The sequence below is a fragment of the Syngnathoides biaculeatus genome, chromosome 7 (assembly GCF_019802595.1).
Source record: "Syngnathoides biaculeatus isolate LvHL_M chromosome 7, ASM1980259v1, whole genome shotgun sequence".
NCBI classification, from domain to species: Eukaryota; Metazoa; Chordata; class Actinopteri; order Syngnathiformes; family Syngnathidae; genus Syngnathoides; species Syngnathoides biaculeatus.
In genome coordinates, this window is record NC_084646.1 from 8,520,276 (window position 1) to 8,541,537 (window position 21,262).

General features: G+C 44.5%; 1 protein-coding gene across 3 annotated transcripts in view; it reads left to right on the top strand.

Moving 5' to 3' along the window:
* Positions 1 to 21,262, top strand: part of herc2 (HECT and RLD domain containing E3 ubiquitin protein ligase 2) — a 54,962-nt gene that overhangs the window by 17,751 nt on the left and 15,949 nt on the right. Inside the window, exons 31-74 of one of the 3 annotated variants that reach the window (XM_061825557.1) lie at positions 37 to 164; positions 1,040 to 1,213; positions 1,276 to 1,412; positions 1,546 to 1,697; positions 2,773 to 2,964; positions 3,849 to 4,036; positions 4,120 to 4,312; positions 5,048 to 5,230; positions 5,300 to 5,484; positions 6,318 to 6,465; positions 6,559 to 6,755; positions 6,917 to 7,147; positions 7,265 to 7,403; positions 7,588 to 7,734; positions 7,868 to 8,010; positions 8,165 to 8,435; positions 8,703 to 8,845; positions 9,031 to 9,129; positions 9,191 to 9,359; positions 9,616 to 9,741; positions 9,828 to 9,936; positions 10,287 to 10,426; positions 10,897 to 11,087; positions 11,293 to 11,398; positions 11,503 to 11,594; positions 11,781 to 11,956; positions 12,035 to 12,146; positions 12,899 to 12,980; positions 13,055 to 13,289; positions 14,318 to 14,495; positions 14,571 to 14,652; positions 15,760 to 15,931; positions 16,011 to 16,155; positions 16,476 to 16,701; positions 17,117 to 17,288; positions 17,530 to 17,716; positions 18,232 to 18,375; positions 18,488 to 18,682; positions 18,767 to 18,920; positions 18,996 to 19,103; positions 19,265 to 19,396; positions 19,624 to 19,782; positions 20,531 to 20,649; positions 20,749 to 20,874. In XM_061825557.1, the coding sequence (XP_061681541.1) occupies positions 37 to 164; positions 1,040 to 1,213; positions 1,276 to 1,412; positions 1,546 to 1,697; positions 2,773 to 2,964; positions 3,849 to 4,036; positions 4,120 to 4,312; positions 5,048 to 5,230; positions 5,300 to 5,484; positions 6,318 to 6,465; positions 6,559 to 6,755; positions 6,917 to 7,147; positions 7,265 to 7,403; positions 7,588 to 7,734; positions 7,868 to 8,010; positions 8,165 to 8,435; positions 8,703 to 8,845; positions 9,031 to 9,129; positions 9,191 to 9,359; positions 9,616 to 9,741; positions 9,828 to 9,936; positions 10,287 to 10,426; positions 10,897 to 11,087; positions 11,293 to 11,398; positions 11,503 to 11,594; positions 11,781 to 11,956; positions 12,035 to 12,146; positions 12,899 to 12,980; positions 13,055 to 13,289; positions 14,318 to 14,495; positions 14,571 to 14,652; positions 15,760 to 15,931; positions 16,011 to 16,155; positions 16,476 to 16,701; positions 17,117 to 17,288; positions 17,530 to 17,716; positions 18,232 to 18,375; positions 18,488 to 18,682; positions 18,767 to 18,920; positions 18,996 to 19,103; positions 19,265 to 19,396; positions 19,624 to 19,782; positions 20,531 to 20,649; positions 20,749 to 20,874 (6,887 nt within the window). The remainder of the gene's footprint in view (positions 1 to 36; positions 165 to 1,039; positions 1,214 to 1,275; positions 1,413 to 1,545; positions 1,698 to 2,772; positions 2,965 to 3,848; positions 4,037 to 4,119; positions 4,313 to 5,047; positions 5,231 to 5,299; positions 5,485 to 6,317; positions 6,466 to 6,558; positions 6,756 to 6,916; positions 7,148 to 7,264; positions 7,404 to 7,587; positions 7,735 to 7,867; positions 8,011 to 8,164; positions 8,436 to 8,702; positions 8,846 to 9,030; positions 9,130 to 9,190; positions 9,360 to 9,615; positions 9,742 to 9,827; positions 9,937 to 10,286; positions 10,427 to 10,896; positions 11,088 to 11,292; positions 11,399 to 11,502; positions 11,595 to 11,780; positions 11,957 to 12,034; positions 12,147 to 12,898; positions 12,981 to 13,054; positions 13,290 to 14,317; positions 14,496 to 14,570; positions 14,653 to 15,759; positions 15,932 to 16,010; positions 16,156 to 16,475; positions 16,702 to 17,116; positions 17,289 to 17,529; positions 17,717 to 18,231; positions 18,376 to 18,487; positions 18,683 to 18,766; positions 18,921 to 18,995; positions 19,104 to 19,264; positions 19,397 to 19,623; positions 19,783 to 20,530; positions 20,650 to 20,748; positions 20,875 to 21,262) is intronic. The other 2 variants (XM_061825558.1, XM_061825559.1) reach the window with 2 other exon arrangements.

Below are 21,262 nucleotides of genomic sequence, written 5' to 3' on the forward strand. Positions count from 1 at the left end.
CATTCTTAATATTTCTTTGGTATTTGTCTTCTCCAGTGCCTAAAAAGTCGAGTGACGTAGGAGAGCCAAAGCTGGAGAATGACGCGACCATACAAGGAGAAGCGGATCTCAATATCAGCCCCGCAGTGGCTGACAGGAAATCACCTACAAGCAAAACCGCTAAAGTACTTTTTATTTTTTTTATTTAATTTTTTGTCTATTGGTTAATTGCAAGAAGCTATAGTATAGCTGGGCAAGTCATCCTTCGCGGGCGAAGTATGGCCCACCAACCCTTTATTCCTGTAATATTTGTTCCATTAATGTAGGAGGGATTAATTTAAATGTTTTTTTAAATTTGTATTTATTCATCTGATTTGAGTTATTGGTTCGTTAAAAAAATATTGGAAAATGTTTTTTTTTTGCATATACATCTAAGATTTTTAAATAAATTATAAATTATTTCATTGGAATTATTATTTATTTAAAAATATTATCTTAAATGACAATTGTGGTTAATCTAATTTACAAATATGTAAATGTTACAATAAACTGTTTTGCATGTAAAGTTTAACATTTATGAAGTATTTAAAAACCGGTGAGGTAATTATAAAACTGTTGATCATAAATGATAACATTAAAAATATATTATTTTTGAACCATATATCATGAATGAGCTATTTCAATACACTGTCTTTAACTTTAAACTAAGTTATTTTTATGAATCCAAAGTAAGCGAAAACATCGACTTAAAATTTTCAAAGAAGTGGCTGATCTATTTTATAAACACTAACTTAAAACAACTTTGATTCATCTGATTACATAATTGATTAATTATTTATACTGATAGTTTGTTCAAATTATTTTGAATTGAATCAATTATTACTTGGAAAAAGTATTAATTTACAAAATAATTTCAACTTTATTTTTACTTTATATATACAAATGATCTGGCTCAGCTCTTTTTTTTTTTCTTTTTTTTTTTTCCCTCAAGTAAATGAATAAAAAATTGGCCGGCCGTATTGCTGTAATCTGACACAGTGTTATGGTTCTGTCGCTGCAGGACAAGTGGGAGCCCATCCTGAGCACGGTGGACAACGTCAACAAGTACCGCTGGCTGAAGCACAGCGTGCACGGCGCCATCCCCCAGTCCAGCCTGATGGCTAAAATCGTGGAGTTTGCGCTGAAAGAGGAGCCCCTGGACGTGGAGAAGATGAGGAAGTGTCTTCTCAAACAGGTGAGTCACCAAAAATGTCACTGTTGGAGTGAAGAGCAAGCTAAACGCACGTTTGTCGATAGCTGGAGAGGGCGGAGGTGCGGTTGGAGGGCATCGACACCATGTTGAAGTTGGCCTCCAAGAGCTTTTTGCTGCCATCGGTGCAGTACGCCATGCTGTGTGGTTGGCAGAGAGTCATACCAGAAGCGACCAACATCGGGTAACTTATACATGCTTGGTGGTATATTTGTTTATTTGCGTGTATGTCGCGCTTTTCTCAACGTCGTCACATGTACCGGCACCCATTGTTTGCAAACATTATTAAAAGCGCTAAGGGTGTTTTTGATCTCCAGAGAGCCGCTTTCCGACTGCTTGAAGGATGTGGACCTGATTCCCCCCTTCAACCGCATGCTCCTGGAGGTGACTTTTGGCAAGTTGTATTCCTGGGCCATCCACAACGTTCGCAACATTTTGCTGGAAGCGAGCATCCGCTTTAAAGAGCTCGGTAAGCTCACCATATTGTAATGTCAACAAGTTTGTCCTCATTTTAGGAAAGGGCCACATCAGTAGTTCGTCTTTTTAGGAAGGGCAACGAGTACCGTAATTTCCGGCCTATAAGACGCGACTTCTTTCCACACGCTTTCAACCCTGCGGTTTATGCGGTGAGGCGGCTAATTTATAAATTTTTTTCTAAAGGCTGCAAGGGGGCACTCGAGCGGAAAAGGTCAGTGAGACCGGTGGAATATATGTGCCGAGGAAGTGGCTTTTACCCGCGCGGCCCTGTTAGCGCTGCGCTAGCATGTCACTGCTGTGTCTCAGTGATTTTTACCGGTATGTTTTTTTATTTTATTTTATTTTTTTTTTACCGGCTCTGTTAGTGTGGCGCTAGCGTTAGCGTGGCGGCGCTAGCGTTAAACGTGTACCGTCTTTCTTTGTAATTATCTCCTGTTTCATTCTCGGTTTAAATGTGGGCACTTGCGGCTTTTACACAGCTGCGGCGTATGTATGTACCAAATGGTATTTCCTTTACAAATGTACTGAGTCAGACTTATAAACAGATGCGCTCTGTAGGCCGGGAATCACGGTAGTTTGTCTTCTTTTTCACAAAGTAAAGACGATCTTTTTCAGGAGGTAACAAACGATTCATTTTCTTCTTTTTTTGGAAAGTGCATGCAATTGTCAATATTTTAATTTTATTTTTTTTTTAGAAAGGAATCATTTTTCTTCTTTCTGAAAAAGGGCAAAGTCAGTATTTTATCTTTTCAGGAGAGATCAACACCAGTGGTCTTTCTTTTGTGGGGAGGGAAAGCGGCGCATCAATAGCATTTCACCGTTAAATTCAAAATACATGTACTGCTAATCCCCAATGTTGTTCTGGCGACTGACCAATATGAAAAAAAAAGCATATTCATATATAGCATCAACCTACACAAGAAAACAGTAATACTGTGACTTGTACTCCAATGAAAGGCTACATAAGAGTTTTATCGTACAAATTTGATACTCTGAGGCTCTTTACAATGGAAACGCTAAAAAAAAAACAAAGTGCAAAACTGTACATGTATTTTTCTAAAAACCAGGTGTGCAGCCCGTTCCGTTGCAAACCATCACCAACGAGAACCCTGCGGGGCCGAGCCTGGGCACCATCCCGCAAGCCCGCTTCCTTCTGGCCATGATACACATGCTATCGCTCAAGCACGGCGCCAACAGCTTGAGCCTCCTCCTCAACTCGGGCGTACTGGCCCTCACGCAGAGCATCCTCAGGCTCATAGGTGAGTCGCCGTCATCGTAGACGTCATCAATCTTATGCAGGCTAAGGCAGTGAATCTTTAGTGGTACACGGGCTCCCTCTCATGGCACCTAAAAGAATCACTGCCAAGGTACTGCTCATTTTAACTTTAACTTCAGTATCAGTACATCGACAATTAATCTTTAAGGACTTTGTTGTAATTGTAAGGTAACAGTTTTTAATTTATCCTTTATGTACGGTGTCCATTTTTTTTAAATTTTCTTATACCGAATTTTTATGGGCTTCCTTTAGTAGCGGAAGGCAAGGCGCATTTCATACATAAGTACAGTTTAGTGACATATTTTTAAAAACTTTTTGAAGTGGACTACATTTGCATTTTTAAGAACTGTTCATTTTCCAACATTCAGGTTCAATTTAACTCACGTGCAATAACTTTTAATGCTCTAATTTGTTTAAACATTTAGGTTAAATTTTACTTATGTGAAATACATTTTAATTTTACAATTTATTTTCCTTCTTTCCCTCTAGTTTTTGTACAGTACATAAAAGCATCACTACAGTTCAGTTGTGTAATTTTTGAATTTAAATACATTTGCACTTAATCTTGAAGGACTTTGTTTTTTTTTTTTTAACATTTATTGAGATTTTTTATTTCACTTTAATTAACTACTTTTTTTTTCAATTTCTGAGAAAGTAATCACTGCACAAATACATTTTCTTTTTTGTTACCATTTTCTTACATTTCAATATAATGTTAATGTTGAATACATAATGGTACAGTAATGTTAGGTGTACTTATTGGAATATTTGAATAGAGATCGTGATGGTGGTACTTGGAGCATAAAGTAATCTTTTAGGTGGTGTCAAAGGAAAAATAAATTGAGACCCATGTGACTTGTCCACCAGGACCGAGCACCGACAGCCTCGATGAAGATCTGAGCTTGTCAGCGCACGGCGGCTCGGCCACCGTTCTGGAAGAGTCCAGGAAGGAGGCAGCCCCCACGCCCGTTCCAGCCTCCGGCCCGGAGCTGGCGGCCCTGATGAAAATAGGCACCCGGGTCATGAGGGGGGTCGACTGGAAATGGGGAGATCAGGTATGGATGTAGTACGTATTTAATTGTGGTAAATGTTGTAGGCAGCATGTTTTCTTAATGTACGTCGTACATTTGGCATCCAGGACGGTCCGGCCCCGGGTCTCGGCCGGGTCATCGGCGAGCTGGGCGAGGACGGCTGGATCCGAGTCCAGTGGGACACGAGCAGCACCAACTCCTATCGGATGGGGAAGGAGGGCAAGTACGACCTCAAGCTGGCCGAACCGCCACCCGCCGTCCAGCCGGCCGCCGAGGACTCTGACACGGAAGACGACGCGGGTCAGTTCACGTGCGCGTTCCGCTGTGAAGCATGGAAATCTGTGAAAACGAACACGTCCTGTAGAAATATTTGAAGACGGGGAAGATTGCAAAAATTTAGTCAACAGCTTATGTTCAAAAGAGGTTGGTTTGGCAGAACACATTTCTTTGGTTTTTTTTCGATGCGCTGTCCCATCTTTTTGAAATTTGATGTATACGTTTTCAGTGCAATTTTCACTTGACTTTGTGTGATGAGTCATTTGAGTTTGTCAACATTTCCAGACGGATGTGGAAATTAATGACAATTGAGAGTGACTTCTAGATCTTGAAAATATGTTTTATGAAAAGTGTATACCAATCCAGGGTGTAGTCTGCCTTTCGGCCGAAGCTAGCTGAGATGGGCTCCAGCTTTCCCGCAACCCTTGTGAGGATGAGCGGCTTGGATAATGACATGACATACGGTATATAGATTCAATGTCATCTGTAAATTGCATTTGTAAATGTAAACACTGATTCATAATCTTGAAATTACAACATTTTTTTTTGAGTTAGTAATTTTAAGAGTAATATGATGATCGTGAATGTTTTCGCATGCATTTGTAATTATTTGCACCAAAACTGGGTCCAGCTCACTTCAGATCCAACGGGGACGAACGAATGTGGCCCGTGAGCTAAAATGCTTTTTACTGATTGCAGGTGGGTTTGGAGCTCATTACCCTCAGTAGCCCCTTTAGAACTTTCTTGTCTTTGTTCTAGAAGGCGAGCCAGTGGAAAAGAGCAGCCACCCAACTGCCATGATGCTAACGAGCACCGTCAACCTGCTCAAGACATTAGCGTTGTCCTCGGGGATCCACGCCGACGTGTTGCAAACGGACGCCACGCGCACCCTTTGCGGCCTCCTCAGGATGCTCGTGGAAAGCGTGGCTAACGACAAGACCGGTAGCTCATGTTTGTTGAAAAGAAATAAAAGGCGCTCGGTGTAATTCTGACCGGCTCGCTTGCTGTCAGGGTGTCACACTCACAGGCTGGTGTCCCGGGAGCAGCACAAGAGCTGGTGCACGCTGGGCTTCATCCGCAGCATCGCGCTCATGCCGCAAATGTGCAGCACGCTGAGCACCTCGGCGTGGATCGGCCTCCTCATCCGCATTGTGGAGGGCAACCAGTCCTTCAGCGCCGTCACCTTGCAGCGACAGGTGAGGCCCGGCGATGCCACACAAGTAAAAGTCTTAATAAAAGAGTCTCAAGCAGGTCTGAATTCACAAGTCGCAGTCGCTGTTGAATAATTTTGAAACTGATTGTTCTACCAATTATGCAAATGAGTAATTGGCTGAAAAACACATTTTGTATGATTAACAACAAAAATATGCACGTGAGGTGCTGGTATTATTGTTGTTCACACAATATAATTTCTTTGTTCTTGTTTTTTGCAGTTGCTCGACTTCCTTGTCTTTGTCTTTATCTGTGTCCTTATTTTTTTCTTTGTCTTCCGTTCTTGGTCGTCATCTTATTTTGGGCTTTTTCTTGCTTGGTTTTTGTCCTCATCTTCCCTCATCCTTCTCGTTCTTTTAGCCTTCCTTTGTCACCTTTTATCTTTTTTTTTGTCTTTAGTCTTTTTCTTCGTCTTCCTTTGTCGTCATCTTTCTTTCATTCTTTTTTCTCCCATATTTTTATTCTTATCTTTCCTTCTTTGTCAGGCATCTTCCTTCATCTTATGGTCTTGCCTTCCACTGTCATCTATTTTCTACATTGTCATTCTTTGTCATCATTTGTTGTTATTTATCTTCCTCCTTGGTCTTTTCCTCCTTTTTCTTCATTTCACCTTTTGTCATTTTAACCAATCTTTTTTTTACCCATTACCCACTTTAACATCAGTCTAATATAAATAAATGCGTCCGCATCTGCAGCTGATTAAATATATAGCAATTTTGATAATTTACATGTTCCTCTTGACCTTTTCTTATGTTTTTTTGTTGTTGTTGTTTTTGTGCCTTTTTTTTTGTTATTTATTGTTTGTGTGCATTTCCAGATCCTCGCGCTGCGTCTCTTGCAAGCCGTGCTGCCCTCGTGGGACAAGCTAGAGCGCTCCTCGGACATGAGGTTCCTGGTGGAGAAGCTGTTCAATTTTTTGGGAAGCTTACTGAGCACCTGCTCGTCGGACCTGCCTCTGCTCCGAGGTGCGCAGTTTTGTAAAGTCCGACATACCTGCCAATGAACACACGAGGTCTTTTTTTTTTTTTTTTTTTTAAGTTGTTCCGTCTCCCTGGCAGAGGGTTCCCTACGACGCAGGAAGTCCCGCCCTCAAGCCTCTTTGACGGCCACTCACAGCAGCACGCTGGCTGAGGAGATTGTCGGCGTCCTGCGTAGTCTGCACTCCCTCACTCAGTGGAACGGTCTCATCAACGAGTACATCAACGCTCAGCTTAGCGCCATCAGAGATGTTATGACAAGCTGCCAGTCAGAAGCGGTAAGATCGTACACTTGCGATGACTCTATTTCACTTAAATGGTCTGAAAAGAATTGTTTATTTTCTAATAAAGAGTGTAATATTGTTCCTCTATGAAACTACTGCATTGTATGCTACTTTAATTTAGACTCACATTGACACTTTCCACCTCCTCGTTCCAGAGCTTCCTGGAGGAGTATTTCCCCGACGCCGAGGGCCCCAGGGTGGGCAGCCTGATGGCGGTGCTGGCGGTGATCGGAGGAATCGACGGGCGCCTGCGTCTCGGCGGCCAAGTGATCCACGAGGAATACGGCGAAGGCACCGTCACACGCATCACGCCAAAAGGACGCATCACAGCACAGTTTCATGAAATGCGCAACAGCCGGGTCTGCCTCCTCAGTCACCTCAAACCGGTACGGAAGACGGCAATGTTAATGTCCTTTTTTTCAACTAGGCTTTCATCACGGCACAATTTTTTGGTAGGAGTTTTTAATGTTTTTGTTTCTTTGTTTTGTTTTAATGTCCGTTAGTGTCCTGGGGTATCCTTCAGCGTGCAGAACCTGCCCTTCTCGGATTCCATGCTGGGGGTCTGGGCTCAGCTGGTGAGCCTGGCTGGAAGCAAACTGGAGAAACAGCGGATGAAGAAGTGCCTCAGTCGAGGCCTTACAGGTGCCACTCACTCGAGCCCACTTTTATCGCGATTAAAATAACTATTGGGGATTATTTACTGGTGCAGTCCCAAACAGGTTTTTGTAACTCAGCACTACCTCAGTACTGATTCTTTACAAAGGTGAAGAAAAGGTCTGGAGCATTTGACATACTAAAGTAGTCACATCTTTGGCGTGTCATTCAGCGGACCAGGTGGATATCCACTTGCTGCGCTGGCAGCAGCTGAGGCTGTACATCCTAAAGGCCGCGCGGGCGCTGCTCTTGCATCAGGACAAACTGCGGCAGATCCTCTCCCAGGCAGCCGTGGTGGACGTCGGACCCAACCCCGGCGGTAAGAGCCTTGCAAGTAAATGTTGCCAGTGCAATTGAAAAGTCAGCATTTTTAAGGTTCACTACAGAAATTATGTATTTGCTCAGATGGTGTCTAGGTCATGATTTGGGTTTGTGAAACTGTTGCTCATCAGATGATGCGGTGGTGTCATCACCCGACGTTGGAGATCTGTCCCCCGAGGGTCCTCTTCCCCCGATGATCCTACTGCAGCAGCTCCTGTCCGCCGCTACTCAGCCGTCACCCATTAAAGCCATTTTTGACCGTCGGGAGATGGAGGTGAGTTGAAAGACCCTGACGGTCAAGTCCAATCCATCCGCACTGGCTATGACCCTCGCCTGGTTAGTCTGAAATATCTACAAAAGTACAATAATGAAGTATTTGCACTTGGTTGCTTCACACTAACGGTGTTGACCATTTAATTTCCTCGTAGGCCGCAGCCCTGGCGGTGTGTCAGTACCTGGCCGTGGAGTCGGCCCACCCGTCCTCTCCTCTGTTTGAAGAGAGCAGCTCCAGCGAGGCCACCACTCCCGTCACCGTGCAGCAGCAGGTCAAGGCGCCCAAGCAGAAGAAGCACAAGACCTCGCCCGTCCCGCCTCTCCCCATCGTTCTGCAGCTGATGGAGATGGGCTTCCCGCGGAAGAACATTGAGTTCGCCTTGAAGTCACTGTCAGGGACGACAGGCAGCGCCTCGGGTGTCCCCGGTAGGGCTGGCTCATGATTCCGTTCTGTATCGGGTTACTGACTGGAGTTGGCAGACTCATCAGAAACACACACACTTCTGTTCACTTATTCGAGTTAATAGACTCACCACTAACAGTAGAGGCTCGAATTTTTCGTTATCCCGTTTCATTGACTTAAATTTGCGGATTTGCTGCCAACTTGGACTGTTGTATTCTATTTGTCTTGCATTATCAACCTATGTTACACTTGATTCCTGATTCATCAATTGAATCTACCATTCTCCTCAGGTGTCGAGGCTCTGGTGGGCTGGCTGCTAGACCATCCAGACATTCATACCTCAGAAGTCTCAGACGCTGACACAGTGTCGGAAGAAGAGTCGGACGAGGAAGTGCTGGAGGAGCTGGAGGACGCCGAGCCGACATTTCCTGTGGTACGCCATCAGTTTTGCCTTTTTTCTCTCAGTGCAATTCGTTTTTCAGTTCTTGGATTAACTGGGTTCATGACTCGAATTTTGGTTGTGAATCAGGAAGTCCTCATCAACATGGGTTCGATGAGTCTTCTGGGTGGCTTGTGTTCAGATGATTCTGAGCCACTTTTTACTGTGTTCCCTTTTAGCCTCCAGGCGCAGTGGTAACGGAAAGCCAGACATTCAAGAAGCGATCGGATTTTCAGAGCAACGACGACTACGCTGTTTACGTTCGAGAGAATATACAGGTGAGAGGATGATTTCCAACTCCTACCATGGACGGTGGTTGACGTGAACATTTCCTTTCAGGTGGGCATGATGGTCAAATGCTGCCGGACGTACGAGGAAGTGTACGATGGAGACGTGGGCAAAGTGATCAAGCTGGACCGCGACAGCCTTCACGATTTAAACGTACAGTGCGACTGGCAGCAAAAGGGTGGAACCTACTGGGTCCGCTACATCCACATTGAGCTGCTCGGTGAGCTGCTTTGGTTTGGTTCATTAACATATGCTAGCTGACTCACCAAAATAGAACTTGAGTTGGCAGACTCAATGGGAACACCGCAGTCTGAGATGATTCATGCATAATGCTTCACTTAAAGGAATTTTTCTGACTTAAAAAAAACCCCACATCATTCGGGTGAATTGGTTTGCCGAATCAAGTATGTGGAAAACCGCTGTATGCGTTTGGTTATTCATTTCTGGTAAACACATTCATGTACTTGTTCCTTCAGGGTTCCCGCCTCAAAGTTCCCCTTTGCACATAAAGATTGGCGACAAAGTGAGGGTGAAGCCTTCCGTCACCACGCCAAAGTACAAATGGGGCTCTGTCACCCACAGGAGCGTCGGCGTTGTCAAAGGCAAGCTCGCATTTTCGTTTTGATGAATGATGATTTGTAACAAAGAAGGAAGTCCGTAACGGAAGACGTTTGTGGCTGTCACTCAGCTTTCAGTGCCAACGGAAAAGATGTGATCGTGGACTTCCCTCAGCAGTCGCACTGGACTGGCTTGCTGTCCGAGATGGAACTGGTGCCCAGCGTGCACCCCGGAGTCAGGTTGGGTCACAACGGCATGCGAATGAAAGCCTTGTACATTGAAACCCTGTTTGTTAAGGGAGGAATATTCCAGAGCCACCCTTGATGAGTGAAAATCTATAATGTAGAGAGAGCATATGAAAATGGTTTTGATAAATCGATTTGGTTACACTCCCTTTTAAGACCAGATCTGTAAACGTTTTTCCATGCTCCACAAACTTTACTGAAGTGAGTCCCAATCGTAATCCTAGACAGATGGCAATTTTTTTTTCAGAAAATTGTGAACGTTTTTAAGTCATCAGTGTAGATTCTTTCAAGGGACGATATGCGAAATTCAGACCTAAAATGGCCACGCTGCTTTTCAACCACAGGTGCGATGGGTGCCAGATGTTCCCGATCAACGGTGCCCGCTTCAAATGCAAAATCTGCGATGACTTTGACTTCTGTGAAAACTGCTTCAAGACACGCAAACACAACACTCGGCATTCCTTTGGCAGAATCAATGAGCCCGGTTAGTCCCAAACACACGCGAGCACACTTACACAGTAATAAAGTGGCACTGTATTTGGGCTTTTATTTTTTTGCATGTCAAAATTTGAATTACAAGTAAGCTTCAGATACGCCATTTCTCGGGCGAAGTGAAAAACACGGAGCAGTTAAGGTACTGTGGGCAAAAAGAGCCATAGTTGCTGTTGGATTTTCTACAGTCAAACAATGAGCGCTCTCTCAAGGAGCTGCTGTTAGCCACAACTCACATCCTTTTGCTCACATGTAAATGCACTGGCTAACCACTCCTATTGGTACTCGTTAGGCCGCTACCCTTAAAGGCATCCACGCAGCACACAAATACTACCGTATGAACAATAATTACACATTTTTAGTTAGTTTTAAATCATGGTGTCACTGTATGAGTCAATTATATTGAATTTTGGTCAAGGTGAATGATGATGAAGATGAAATGCTCCTATTAATTTGCCTCAGGCCAGTCGCCGGCTTTTTGCGGCCGCTCGGGGAAGCAGCTGAAGAAGCACCACAGCAGCCAGCGCGGCATGCTGATCGACGACTGGTCGCGGGCCGTCAAGAGTCTCAACGTGTCCTCCTCGGTCAACCAGGCCTCGCGCCTCATCGACGCTGGCGACCAGTGCTGGCAGTCATCCGGCTCGCAGGGGAAGGTAAAAAAAGAAAATTGATAACACTGAATACTGGTACTATTGTGTCACATTCTTTTCTCCAAAAAGGGGTTTTGTACTACCCCATATATTCCTTCTCTGCACAGTGAACATCAAATACTCTCTCTGCCCGATGCAGAAATACAGTTTGGCACATTGTGTAAAAATATAATTTAGCACATATTGCACCACGCGCCTTGTCTTGCAGCATTGGATCCGTCTGGAGCTCTTCCCAGACATCCTTGTGCATCGGCTGAAGATGGTCGTGGACCCGGCAGACAGCAGTTATATGCCCTCCCTGGTGGTGGTCTCGGGTAAAAATGATCATTTTAACTTTCAAAATGTATCATTTGGATATTTATCTTGTATTGCTGCCATAAAAAATGACATTTATCTTTTCCTGTCATGATTCGCTTAGGTGGAAGCTCGTTGAATACGTTAACTGAGCTGAAGACCATAAACATCAACCCCACTGACTCCACCGTGCTGCTGCTCAGCGACTGCACTGAGGTTGGTCTGGTTAAAGCCGTTCACATTGAAATCACGTTTATAATTATACATTCTACACCAGGGTTGGGCGAGCGCTTAAAAAGCTACGATATAGCGAGGGCACCAACAGTAAACCACTGTACAGTGAGGGTTGACTTTACTTTGTTCTGTAGTCAAATAATTAATCTGTGCTTCCCCATGGCCCAGTATCACAGATACATTGAAGTCGCTATCAAGCAGTGCCGCAGCTCCGGAATAGACTGCAAGATCCACGGACTTGCCATCGTGGGACGCGTCCGAGCGGAAGATGAGGACCTGGGCACGGTCCCTTTCCTGGCGTCAGACAACGAGGAAGAGGAAGATGACAAAACGGCCACTGGGAGGTGTGACCGAGGCCGAATTGTTTTATGGCCGTGACCTTAGTTTGTGGATCAAAAATCTTTGACATTTTTGTTTTTTAGTCTTGCTCGCAAGAAATCCTCTGGATTGGAGTCATCCGCGACCATCAGGACTAAAGTATTTGTCTGGGGCCTGAATGACAAGGACCAGCTAGGAGGACTCAAGGGATCCAAGGTGCATTAAATAACCTCTAAGGCAATATCTCGACCAATAATGACCCATGGCGCATGTTTTATATTTAAAAAAAAAAAAAAGCACACCACCAAACAAATATTACAACAAGTGAATACACGGGTTAAGTAAGCCCTCTGATCTTGATGTGGAAGTGCAAGATTGACAGGGGTACAGTAGTTCTTGTGAATATCTCATTTTCAGACTAATGAATTGAAATTGGATAGTTTTCCAGGGCGCACTGGTTGCAAATCAATGGCACATCTAATTATTTAGATTTTGTTCTGCTGTGTTGAATCAGTAAACTGATACAACTGGATCATACTAATCTCGTCTTTCCACTAATTCCAAAAACTTCATGCAGTTGAATCATTCATCAGAGTGTGCTGTATTTCTGGGGTCTCCCTTAACTTGAGTCAGTAACCCAATCCAACGAAATCATGCAAGTCCAAAGTCTTTCAAGTGGTGCTCCAAGTTCAACTGCTAAAATCGCATATCAGAGTCCGTGGTTCCTTTGGTAAGTAGGCAAACATACAACCATATTCTATAAATCCACCTACCCGAGTCAGTAAACCACTCCAACCATATCTTTAAAGCTTGGTAAATATGCTGCTCTTTGGTCAGTGAACAAATTATGTGTATCCGCGAACTCGAGTCAAGCAAACAGTCTGTGATGATTCCAGTGTGTTTGCTGACTGAAATGAGTTATCTGCACAATTGAATCATCCGAATCTGCCGCGTTTTTCTCTTCACAGATCAAGGTGCCGTCCTTTTCCGAAACTCTGTCCGCCCTCAACGTGGTTCAGGTCGCCGGCGGTTCTAAAAGTCTCTTTGCAGGTAGATGACGCAATGTTACACAGTATATGTTGCCACTTGGAGTTGATGTACCATCAGCGCGTCACTTATCGCAGTCACGGTGGAGGGCAAGATTTACGCGTGCGGGGAGGCCACCAACGGCAGGCTGGGCCTGGGTCTGACCAGCGGCACCATCCCCATCCCGCGGCAGATCAGCGCGCTCAGCAACTACGTGGTGAAAAAAGTGGCCGTGCACTCGGGTGGACGCCACGCCATGGCGCTCACCGTGGACGGAAAAGTCTTTTCCTGGGGCGAGGGTGACGACGGAAAGCTGGGACACTTCAGCAGAATGTACGTCTCTCGTCAAATTACTGCTTTGTATTTTTTACATTAGGTAATGCCAATGTTGGGTCGTGCAATTGGTACCTGGTCCTTTACTGGGGACTTTTGTCTTTTCCATCGCTTAGTAATAAACACGAGCACTGTCTCGCCGCAAATATAGAAGCCATCAATGGTATACAAAAGTGCAATATAACTGGATATATCTAGAGGGGATCAAAATCATATTCACCAGAGTTGCTGACTATTAAATTTAGCGGCAGTACCGAGCCCTGCTGTGTAGAGGAAAAATCCAACTTTGATGCTCACCAGAAAAGGTTTGTAATTGGCTACAGATGCCACAATGGCAGACTGGCTATGGCCTGACCAAATGAAATTCCTCCCTTCACTTGAACATAGCTCCTTTAGCCCCAAGATGCCGTCAGCGAAATACCACAAGTAACGGATGCACCCCATAAATATTTATAATAGTTTGTCAGTCTAGACCTGTTTAGATTTTATAAATTGGCTGTAACAAGTTTTCCACCGACCAACCTTTCAGAGAATGGAAAAAATGCTGACATTGTGGGCCAGCTAGAAACAGAATTAGTTTAGGACAGAATACATATTCTCATTGTTGTTGAGGAAAAAGAAAAGCAGTTCACTCTGTTTATGTGGTGCACATATTTCATCATAATAGTGAGAGGAGCACCCTGGCCATTTGAGGCAAATCTTAAATTGGTTCAAGAAACGGTCCCAATGCTGGTGTAGTTCAAGGAACGTTGGCCGGCGAGATTGATTCCTAAGATTCTGATTCAAAGGGGACATAAAATTGAATATCACACAATCACTCATTGAAAGCGATGTAGGAAAAAGAAATGCTGTGAAAAGAAAAGAATAGACTGTTGGAAGTAAACTACTATGATTTCGTGAAATTAATTGGTATTTAGCTTTTCAATGTAGGGCAGTGCTTATGGTAGTTTTTCGGACAATCACTGAGAAATACGCCTGTGTGTACGACAGTTGTTGCCTTTACCGCATTGGTTTGATTTTTCCACCAGGAACTGCGACAAGCCTCGGCTGATCGAGGCACTGAAGACCAAGCGCATCCGAGACATCGCCTGCGGCAGCTCCCACAGCGCCGCCATCACTTCCTCCGGCGAGCTGTACAGCTGGGGGCTGGGGGAATATGGCCGCCTGGGACACGGCGACAACACCACGCAGCTGAGGCCTAAACTTGTACGCTTCATTTGGTGTCGCCGCTTTCGTCACGCGTGAACCGTCGTGTCATTTGTTGCTCTCTGTGACGTCCAGGTGAAGGTTCTTCTGGGACACCGTGTGATCCAGGTGGCCTGTGGAAGCAGGGACGCTCAAACGTTAGCTCTCACGGATGAAGGTATTCTTCTAGTACAGAATACTAGACACTACTTTGTCATTGTTCAAGTTGCAGTGAACCAGCCATTTTTGGTTGAGATCGACCGACTTCAACATACATTCATAATCACTAACGCCTGCGAGAGGAGCACCTTTAAAAGTTTAAAATATCACTTACTGATTAAGGCACAGTATTTTAGTATAGAATATACTTTATTGTCTTGATTACATCGTACACTCATCTCGCCCTGGTGAGGGTCTACTTGACAAGAGACACGCCGTACTGTTTTAAATTGTTTTCTCAGTTGTCAAACTTGAATTTATTCATCGTGCTAGTTGGCGAAGCTCTTTTGAAAAATCAAGAAAAGAGCTCTCACTGATGACTGCATTTCACTCATAAAATAGAATACGCTGATTTATGCCTATAATAGTTTTTACATTTTTATGAATATTACTCATTGTGCTAGCAAGAGGAACACCATTAAGTTTATGTAAAAGAATAACTCTCATTGATCATTTTTCTTGTATAGTATCAAATACATTTTGTCATTCTTGCTCATATCATGAAAAGGATCTTAGTGGATCTCTCTTAATGCGATTGAGAGACTTACAAATATGCATTGTGTATACCGAGAGGAGCACCCTATAGTCTAAAAATATGTCTTACTGATGATGTTTGTCTAATGTGGAACAGAATCCTTTATATAATCTTTTGGTATATAATTGTTAAAGACCTATTTAAAAGCAGTTTACCACCTCTGTTTTAGAGCCTGACAGACTTAAACATGTATTAATTGTGCCAGCAAGATGAGTATATATAAATGTCAAAAAAGTGTGTGTATACATATATGTAAAAATAAAAAGCAGTTTGCACATCTATTTATGCAATTGACAGACTTAAATGTATTCATTGTGGTGGAGACAGGAGCACCCTTAACTTTGTAAAAAAAAATAGCTCTCACTGGTGAACGTCATTGTCTAGACAGAGTATTAATATCAGTTTAGCACTTCTGTGTTTGAAATTGACATGCAAAAATGTATTCCTTTCCTAGGGATAGGAGCATATTTAAAACCCTGAACAAGTTACTTAAAATAGACGTGTAGAAGGCTAAAACTTGTTTCCTTTCAGGGTTGGTCTTCTCGTGGGGCGACGGGGACTTTGGGAAGCTGGGTCGCGGCGGGAGCGAAGGATGCAACATTCCCCAGAACATCGAGAGGTTGAACGGGCAGGGCGTCTGTCAGATTGAGTGCGGAGCTCAGTTCTCCTTGGCTCTCACCAAATCGGGCGTGGTGTGGACCTGGTAATGTGGCCGAGTGATGTGACGCATTATGGTTTCCTTGGCCTAGGTATGAACTGTTTGTACCTGTCTATACGTACAGGGGCAAAGGGGACTACTTCCGACTGGGACACGGTACCGACGTCCATGTGCGGAAGCCCCAGATGGTCGAGGGGCTGAGAGGCAAAAAGATCGTCCACGTCGCAGTGGGAGCTTTGCACTGTTTGGCTGTTACTGATTCAGGACAGGTCTGTATGGGGAAGCAGCATCTGGCTCAGTATCCATGGTCATGTTTGAGCATCCTCTTCCAAGTTAAAATTGTTTGTTTATCAAGCGACAGCCCGTTTTTTTATTAAAAGCGAGACAGCACCTGCCATGTTAGTCGGAAAACACAACCCGAGCATAATCTAGTGCAAACATGTACAAGTTCCAAGTAAAAACTCACAACAACCAATTATTTGCAATTACCAACCAACACAAATTTTTCGTACAAGCGGGAGAGCAGAAAACGAGTGTATCAGAATGCAGACAGTAAACAGGTCATCACCTAATAACGCTGACTCGTCAGGTGTACGCTTGGGGCGACAACGACCACGGACAGCAGGGCAACGGCACCACCACCGTCAACAGGAAGCCCACACTGGTGCAGGGTCTGGAGGGCCAAAAGATTACCAGGGTGGCCTGCGGCTCCTCGCACAGCGTGGCCTGGACCACCGTGGACGTGACCATGCCTTCCGTGCACGAGCCGGTCCTCTTCCAGACCGCCAGGGACTCGCTGGGGGCATCTTATCTGGGTGAGCCTTCTTTATGTAAACAGAAGGGAGGGGGGGGGGCATATTTGATTTATAACACGGTAGTCTGCAAGGTCATTTTTGGATGCGTTGCAAACTAAATAAATAAATGGTAAGTTAAAAAATAAATCTCATTCATTTTATTTAGAATGAATTTATGTATAACTATTTTACCAACGTAATAATATATATTTTTAAATTTCTTGGATATGTACAAGTGTTTTTTTTTTTCATTGTTTTTATTTATAATAAACCACAAACCACTTTTTAAAATAGTAACTAAGTAATTAGTTTATACATTTTAATTTTCCAGTTTTTGGCTTTTATACACCTCCCAACATGGCATCGGTTACTTACCACCAGGGTACACTAGACATCTTGGTACAATCCACCCCCCACCCCCACCCACGTTGTGCAGGTGTCCAGTCGGACAGCGACTCGTCGGTGGCCAGCAGCAAGATGAGCGGTCAGAGCAGCGTGAAGCCAAATCGTCCGTCGCTGGCCAAGATTCTCCTCAGTCTGGACGGCAACCTGGCCAAGCAGCAAGCCTTGTCTCACGTGCTCTCCGCCCTTCAGATCATGTATGCCAGGTATGTTCGGCATAGGAGCCTACAGGCAACACACCAAGCGACTTGACCGAACGCTCTTAAACTGTCGCACAGTGTGCGAGGATCTGCAAGGAGCTTTCAGAAGTGCCTGACTGTCGTCATGGATGCAAAGGCCAATTGAAAATGTTGTTGTAATAAAGTCCATTTTATTTCACAACTCCCAAGTGCTGGGATTCATAAATGTTAAACATAAAATGACCCTGGGTGTTCTTTGTTCTCCCAGGGACGCGGTGGTGGGTGCGCTGATGCCAGCCAGCATGATCGTGCCAGCCGAACGCCCTTCCAGCTCCCCCGTGCCTCCGTTCGATTCGTCGTCCTCGTCCAGCGTCAGCGACGACGAAGGCCCTTCCGTCATGCCCGAGACGGAAGCGCCGGTCAGCCCAAATCCCTGGCAAGACAAGAAGGGCGAGGTACAAAAGGCACAGAAGGGCCCCGTTAATACATTTGTGTTCAAAATAATAGCAGTCCAACATTACTTAACCCATTCGTGGGCAGCGTCCCATTTTTGGGACATCGTGATTTTCACGCATTATATCCTTCAGTATATCAAATATTTAAGTGTTTTATTCTAATTCTGGTTTTTGGGACAATCTACTAAGAAAACCAAAGTACCCTCTCGTGGGCAGCGTCACAATTTTGTCATCATATAACTTAACCATAAACGAAAAAGAAATGAAGAAATTTCCTTGATTATGGCCTGTTAGGAGACTTTTATCTCAATAAGGCAAAAAATTGCCACCCTCCCCATGAATGGATTAATATGACTTGTTTGAAGCTTATCAGCAAGATGCCTTTCCAAAATCCCCCTAAAAAAGGGAAAAACGGGAAATTTAACTATTTGACCATTTTATTGAACACATGATGTTGATTTAAAAAAAAAAAAATAGTTATTGGAGTTTTTTTTATGTTTTTGTTTGTTGAGTAGGTTCCATCCTCCGACGACGCCATGACACCGTCGTCCGCCATCACTCCCTCCGCCTCAGGCGCATCCTCGCGTCCTTTCATCCCCGTCACTGACGACCCTGGTGCGGCCAGCATCATCGCAGAGACCATGACAAAGACCAAAGAGGTGTGTAAAGACATAAAAAAAAAAAGAACAGAATTATGCAACATGAGAGTTGTAAAGAACATCAAATATGCAATTATGAAACATTCAATATAACTGTGCACCTGTTTGTCAGCAGGACTCCGAAAGCCAAAGCAAAGTGGTGGGTCCAGAGCCTCAGTACCTGGACGAATTCTCCAGCCTGCTTGTGCCCGATGACACCCGAGTCATGGTGGACCTTCTCAAGCTGGCCGTGGCTTGTCGCTCCGGGGAGAAAGGCAAGGAGGTGCTGTCGGCGGTGTTGTCCGGCATGGGGACGGCGTACCCGCAGGTGGCGTCACCGAAATCCACCGTTAAGTCAACGTAACCCTAGAAATGATTCAGAATTTAATGGTGAGTGTCTTTTTGCGTGCAGGTGGCTGACATGCTGCTGGAGCTGTGCGTCACCGAGCTGGAGGACGTGGCCACCGACTCTCAGAGCGGCCGGCTGTCCTCGCAGCCCGTCGTCGTGGAGAGCAGCCACCCGTACACTGACGACACCTCCACCAGCGGCACCGTCAAGATCCCTGGTAAAAAAAAAAATAAGTCTTCCTTTTGAAATATCAACAAGCCAGATTGAGCACTCGACTCGTTTCGCACTCTAGGTGCAGAAGGACTCCGGATAGAGTTCGACCGGCAATGTTCGACGGAAAGACGGCACGACCCTCTGACGGTCATGGATGGAGCCAATAGGATTGTGTCAGTCAGATCAGGTCAGAAGGCATTTTGTAAACATTCCTTACTAGCAGTCAACACCCTGAAAGCATCGGCTTAATATTTTACATCGTCAGTCGTTTGCCTCATGTCCAACATTCACTTTTTTAAGGTTGTCAGCACTGAATTCATGAAATCAGCGTGCGTCTGTGTATTTCAGGTCGGGAATGGTCTGACTGGTCCAGCGAATTAAGAATCCCGGGCGACGAGCTCAAGTGGAAATTCACCAGCGATGGTTCGGTCAACGGCTGGGGATGGCGCTTCACCGTGTACCCCATCATGCCTGCTGCTGGTAAGCCAAATGTCACTGCCACTTACATCAGTTGTGGCAAAAGTACACACTGTACTTTAGTAGAAGTACAGCTACGAGTTTAAACAAACACAAAAAAAAAGTCCTTTGGTGCTATTTGGTAGTCATGACAAACCCGTTCACTTATTTGCGGGGAGGTTCATTGTACAAAATTAAAGTAACAAAGTATACACACATACTGAACCTGGATGTCTTGTTTGTGTCTTTAGGTCCGAAAGACCTGCTGTCGGATCGCTGCATCTTGTCCTGCCCCTCCATGGACCTGGTGACGTGTCTCCTTGACTTCAGGCTCAACTTGGCTTCCAACAGGAGTATCGTGCCCCGTCTGGCTGCGTCCTTGGCAGCTTGCGCCCAGCTCAGTGCTTTGGGTATGAGCTCAATTCCGATTCAGTGTACAGCGTTAGTTTAGCTTCCACTGCACCGGCTGAGTTTTCTGAATGACAAATCTTAAACATTAAGCAGAAAAGGTTTCATGGAAGGAGCTGGACCCTTCTTTTTTTTCCACTTTGTTGGTTTTGTCTTGTGTTTTTAAAGCATGGTAAAAATTACTGGGCCAATTATCTACATTTTAATGGGGATGAATATACTGTATGTACAACATGTGGGAGGGTTTCAACTATGACTATGGTGTAGGAAGAAAACGTGTTCAGGGGGAACAGATTAATGGAATTCTAATTAAGTGCAGTGGGTAAAATTGATTCGTGGACCGTGTGGTGAAAATTCATGTGCAGTTTACGCTCTTTAGAATTGCATTGGGGGAAAAAACAAAAATGTAAACCCTCCAAATTACTGAGTAAGTGAGAAGAGACTGTAAGTAAGAGTTTTTGGGCTTGGTCCTGCCACGAAAAACAATGTGGGGAAAAAAAAAATGACTGTGGGTGGCCAAACGCAAGTATGTGGGGGATAACTGTACAAATAAATTGATTTAAGCGCTTGGTCACAGAATAAATTAAACTTGTAAATTAAGTTTGCTACTCGCTGTTGTACTCTCTGTTAACTAAAGCATAGCTATGTCCTCGCTATTGTTTTCATCCATTTTTAAAACCCCCAGAAGTTGCTCCGTTGGGTCTACACCCCCTACGCATTTAGAACTTTTGTCACGTTGTGTTTGCGCAGCTGCCGGACACAGAATGTGGGCCCTGCAAAGACTGCGAAAGCTTCTGACCACAGAGTTTGGGCAGTCCATCAACATAAACAGGCTTTTGGGCGACACGGACGGCGAGGCTCGCGCCGTGGTGAGTCACTGCACAGATGGGATCAGCCCCGTATCCAAATTCCCTTTTTCCTTGAGAGGTTTCAATTTTTTTTTTTTTCTGGCTTTGTTTGTCTCTCAGAGTTTTACAGGCAGCGCCCTGGCCGCCTTGGTCAAGGGGCTTCCCGAGGCTCTGCAGAGGCAGTACGAGTATGAGGACCCCATCGTCCGGGGAGGGAAACAGCTCCTCCACAGCCCGTTTTTCAAGGTCTTGCCATGCTCCGTTTCTCCTTGTATTTTTTTAAATTGTGCTGTTGACAGATGGGAAAAGAAGTGGGACTGTGTGGTTTTGGGTGACTTTCGAGACACTTTTTGCTGACAAATTAACGATTTAATGGTGGAAATTTTGTTTCAATTCCTGTTGAACTGGTTTTAAAACATTAGCGGAAGAATATGTTGCGAAAAACTGTTGGAGAAATCAACTTCCATCTGATTATCAATGGGATAATTGATGGAATAATTGCTTCTTAAAATATTAGATAACCGCAGCCCTAATTGTATTGAACAATTCACAACATATCTGTTCAGAATATCATAGTCCCCTCATCTTGTTTTTATCCAATTGTGTTTTCAATTTGTCACTTATATTTTACCTG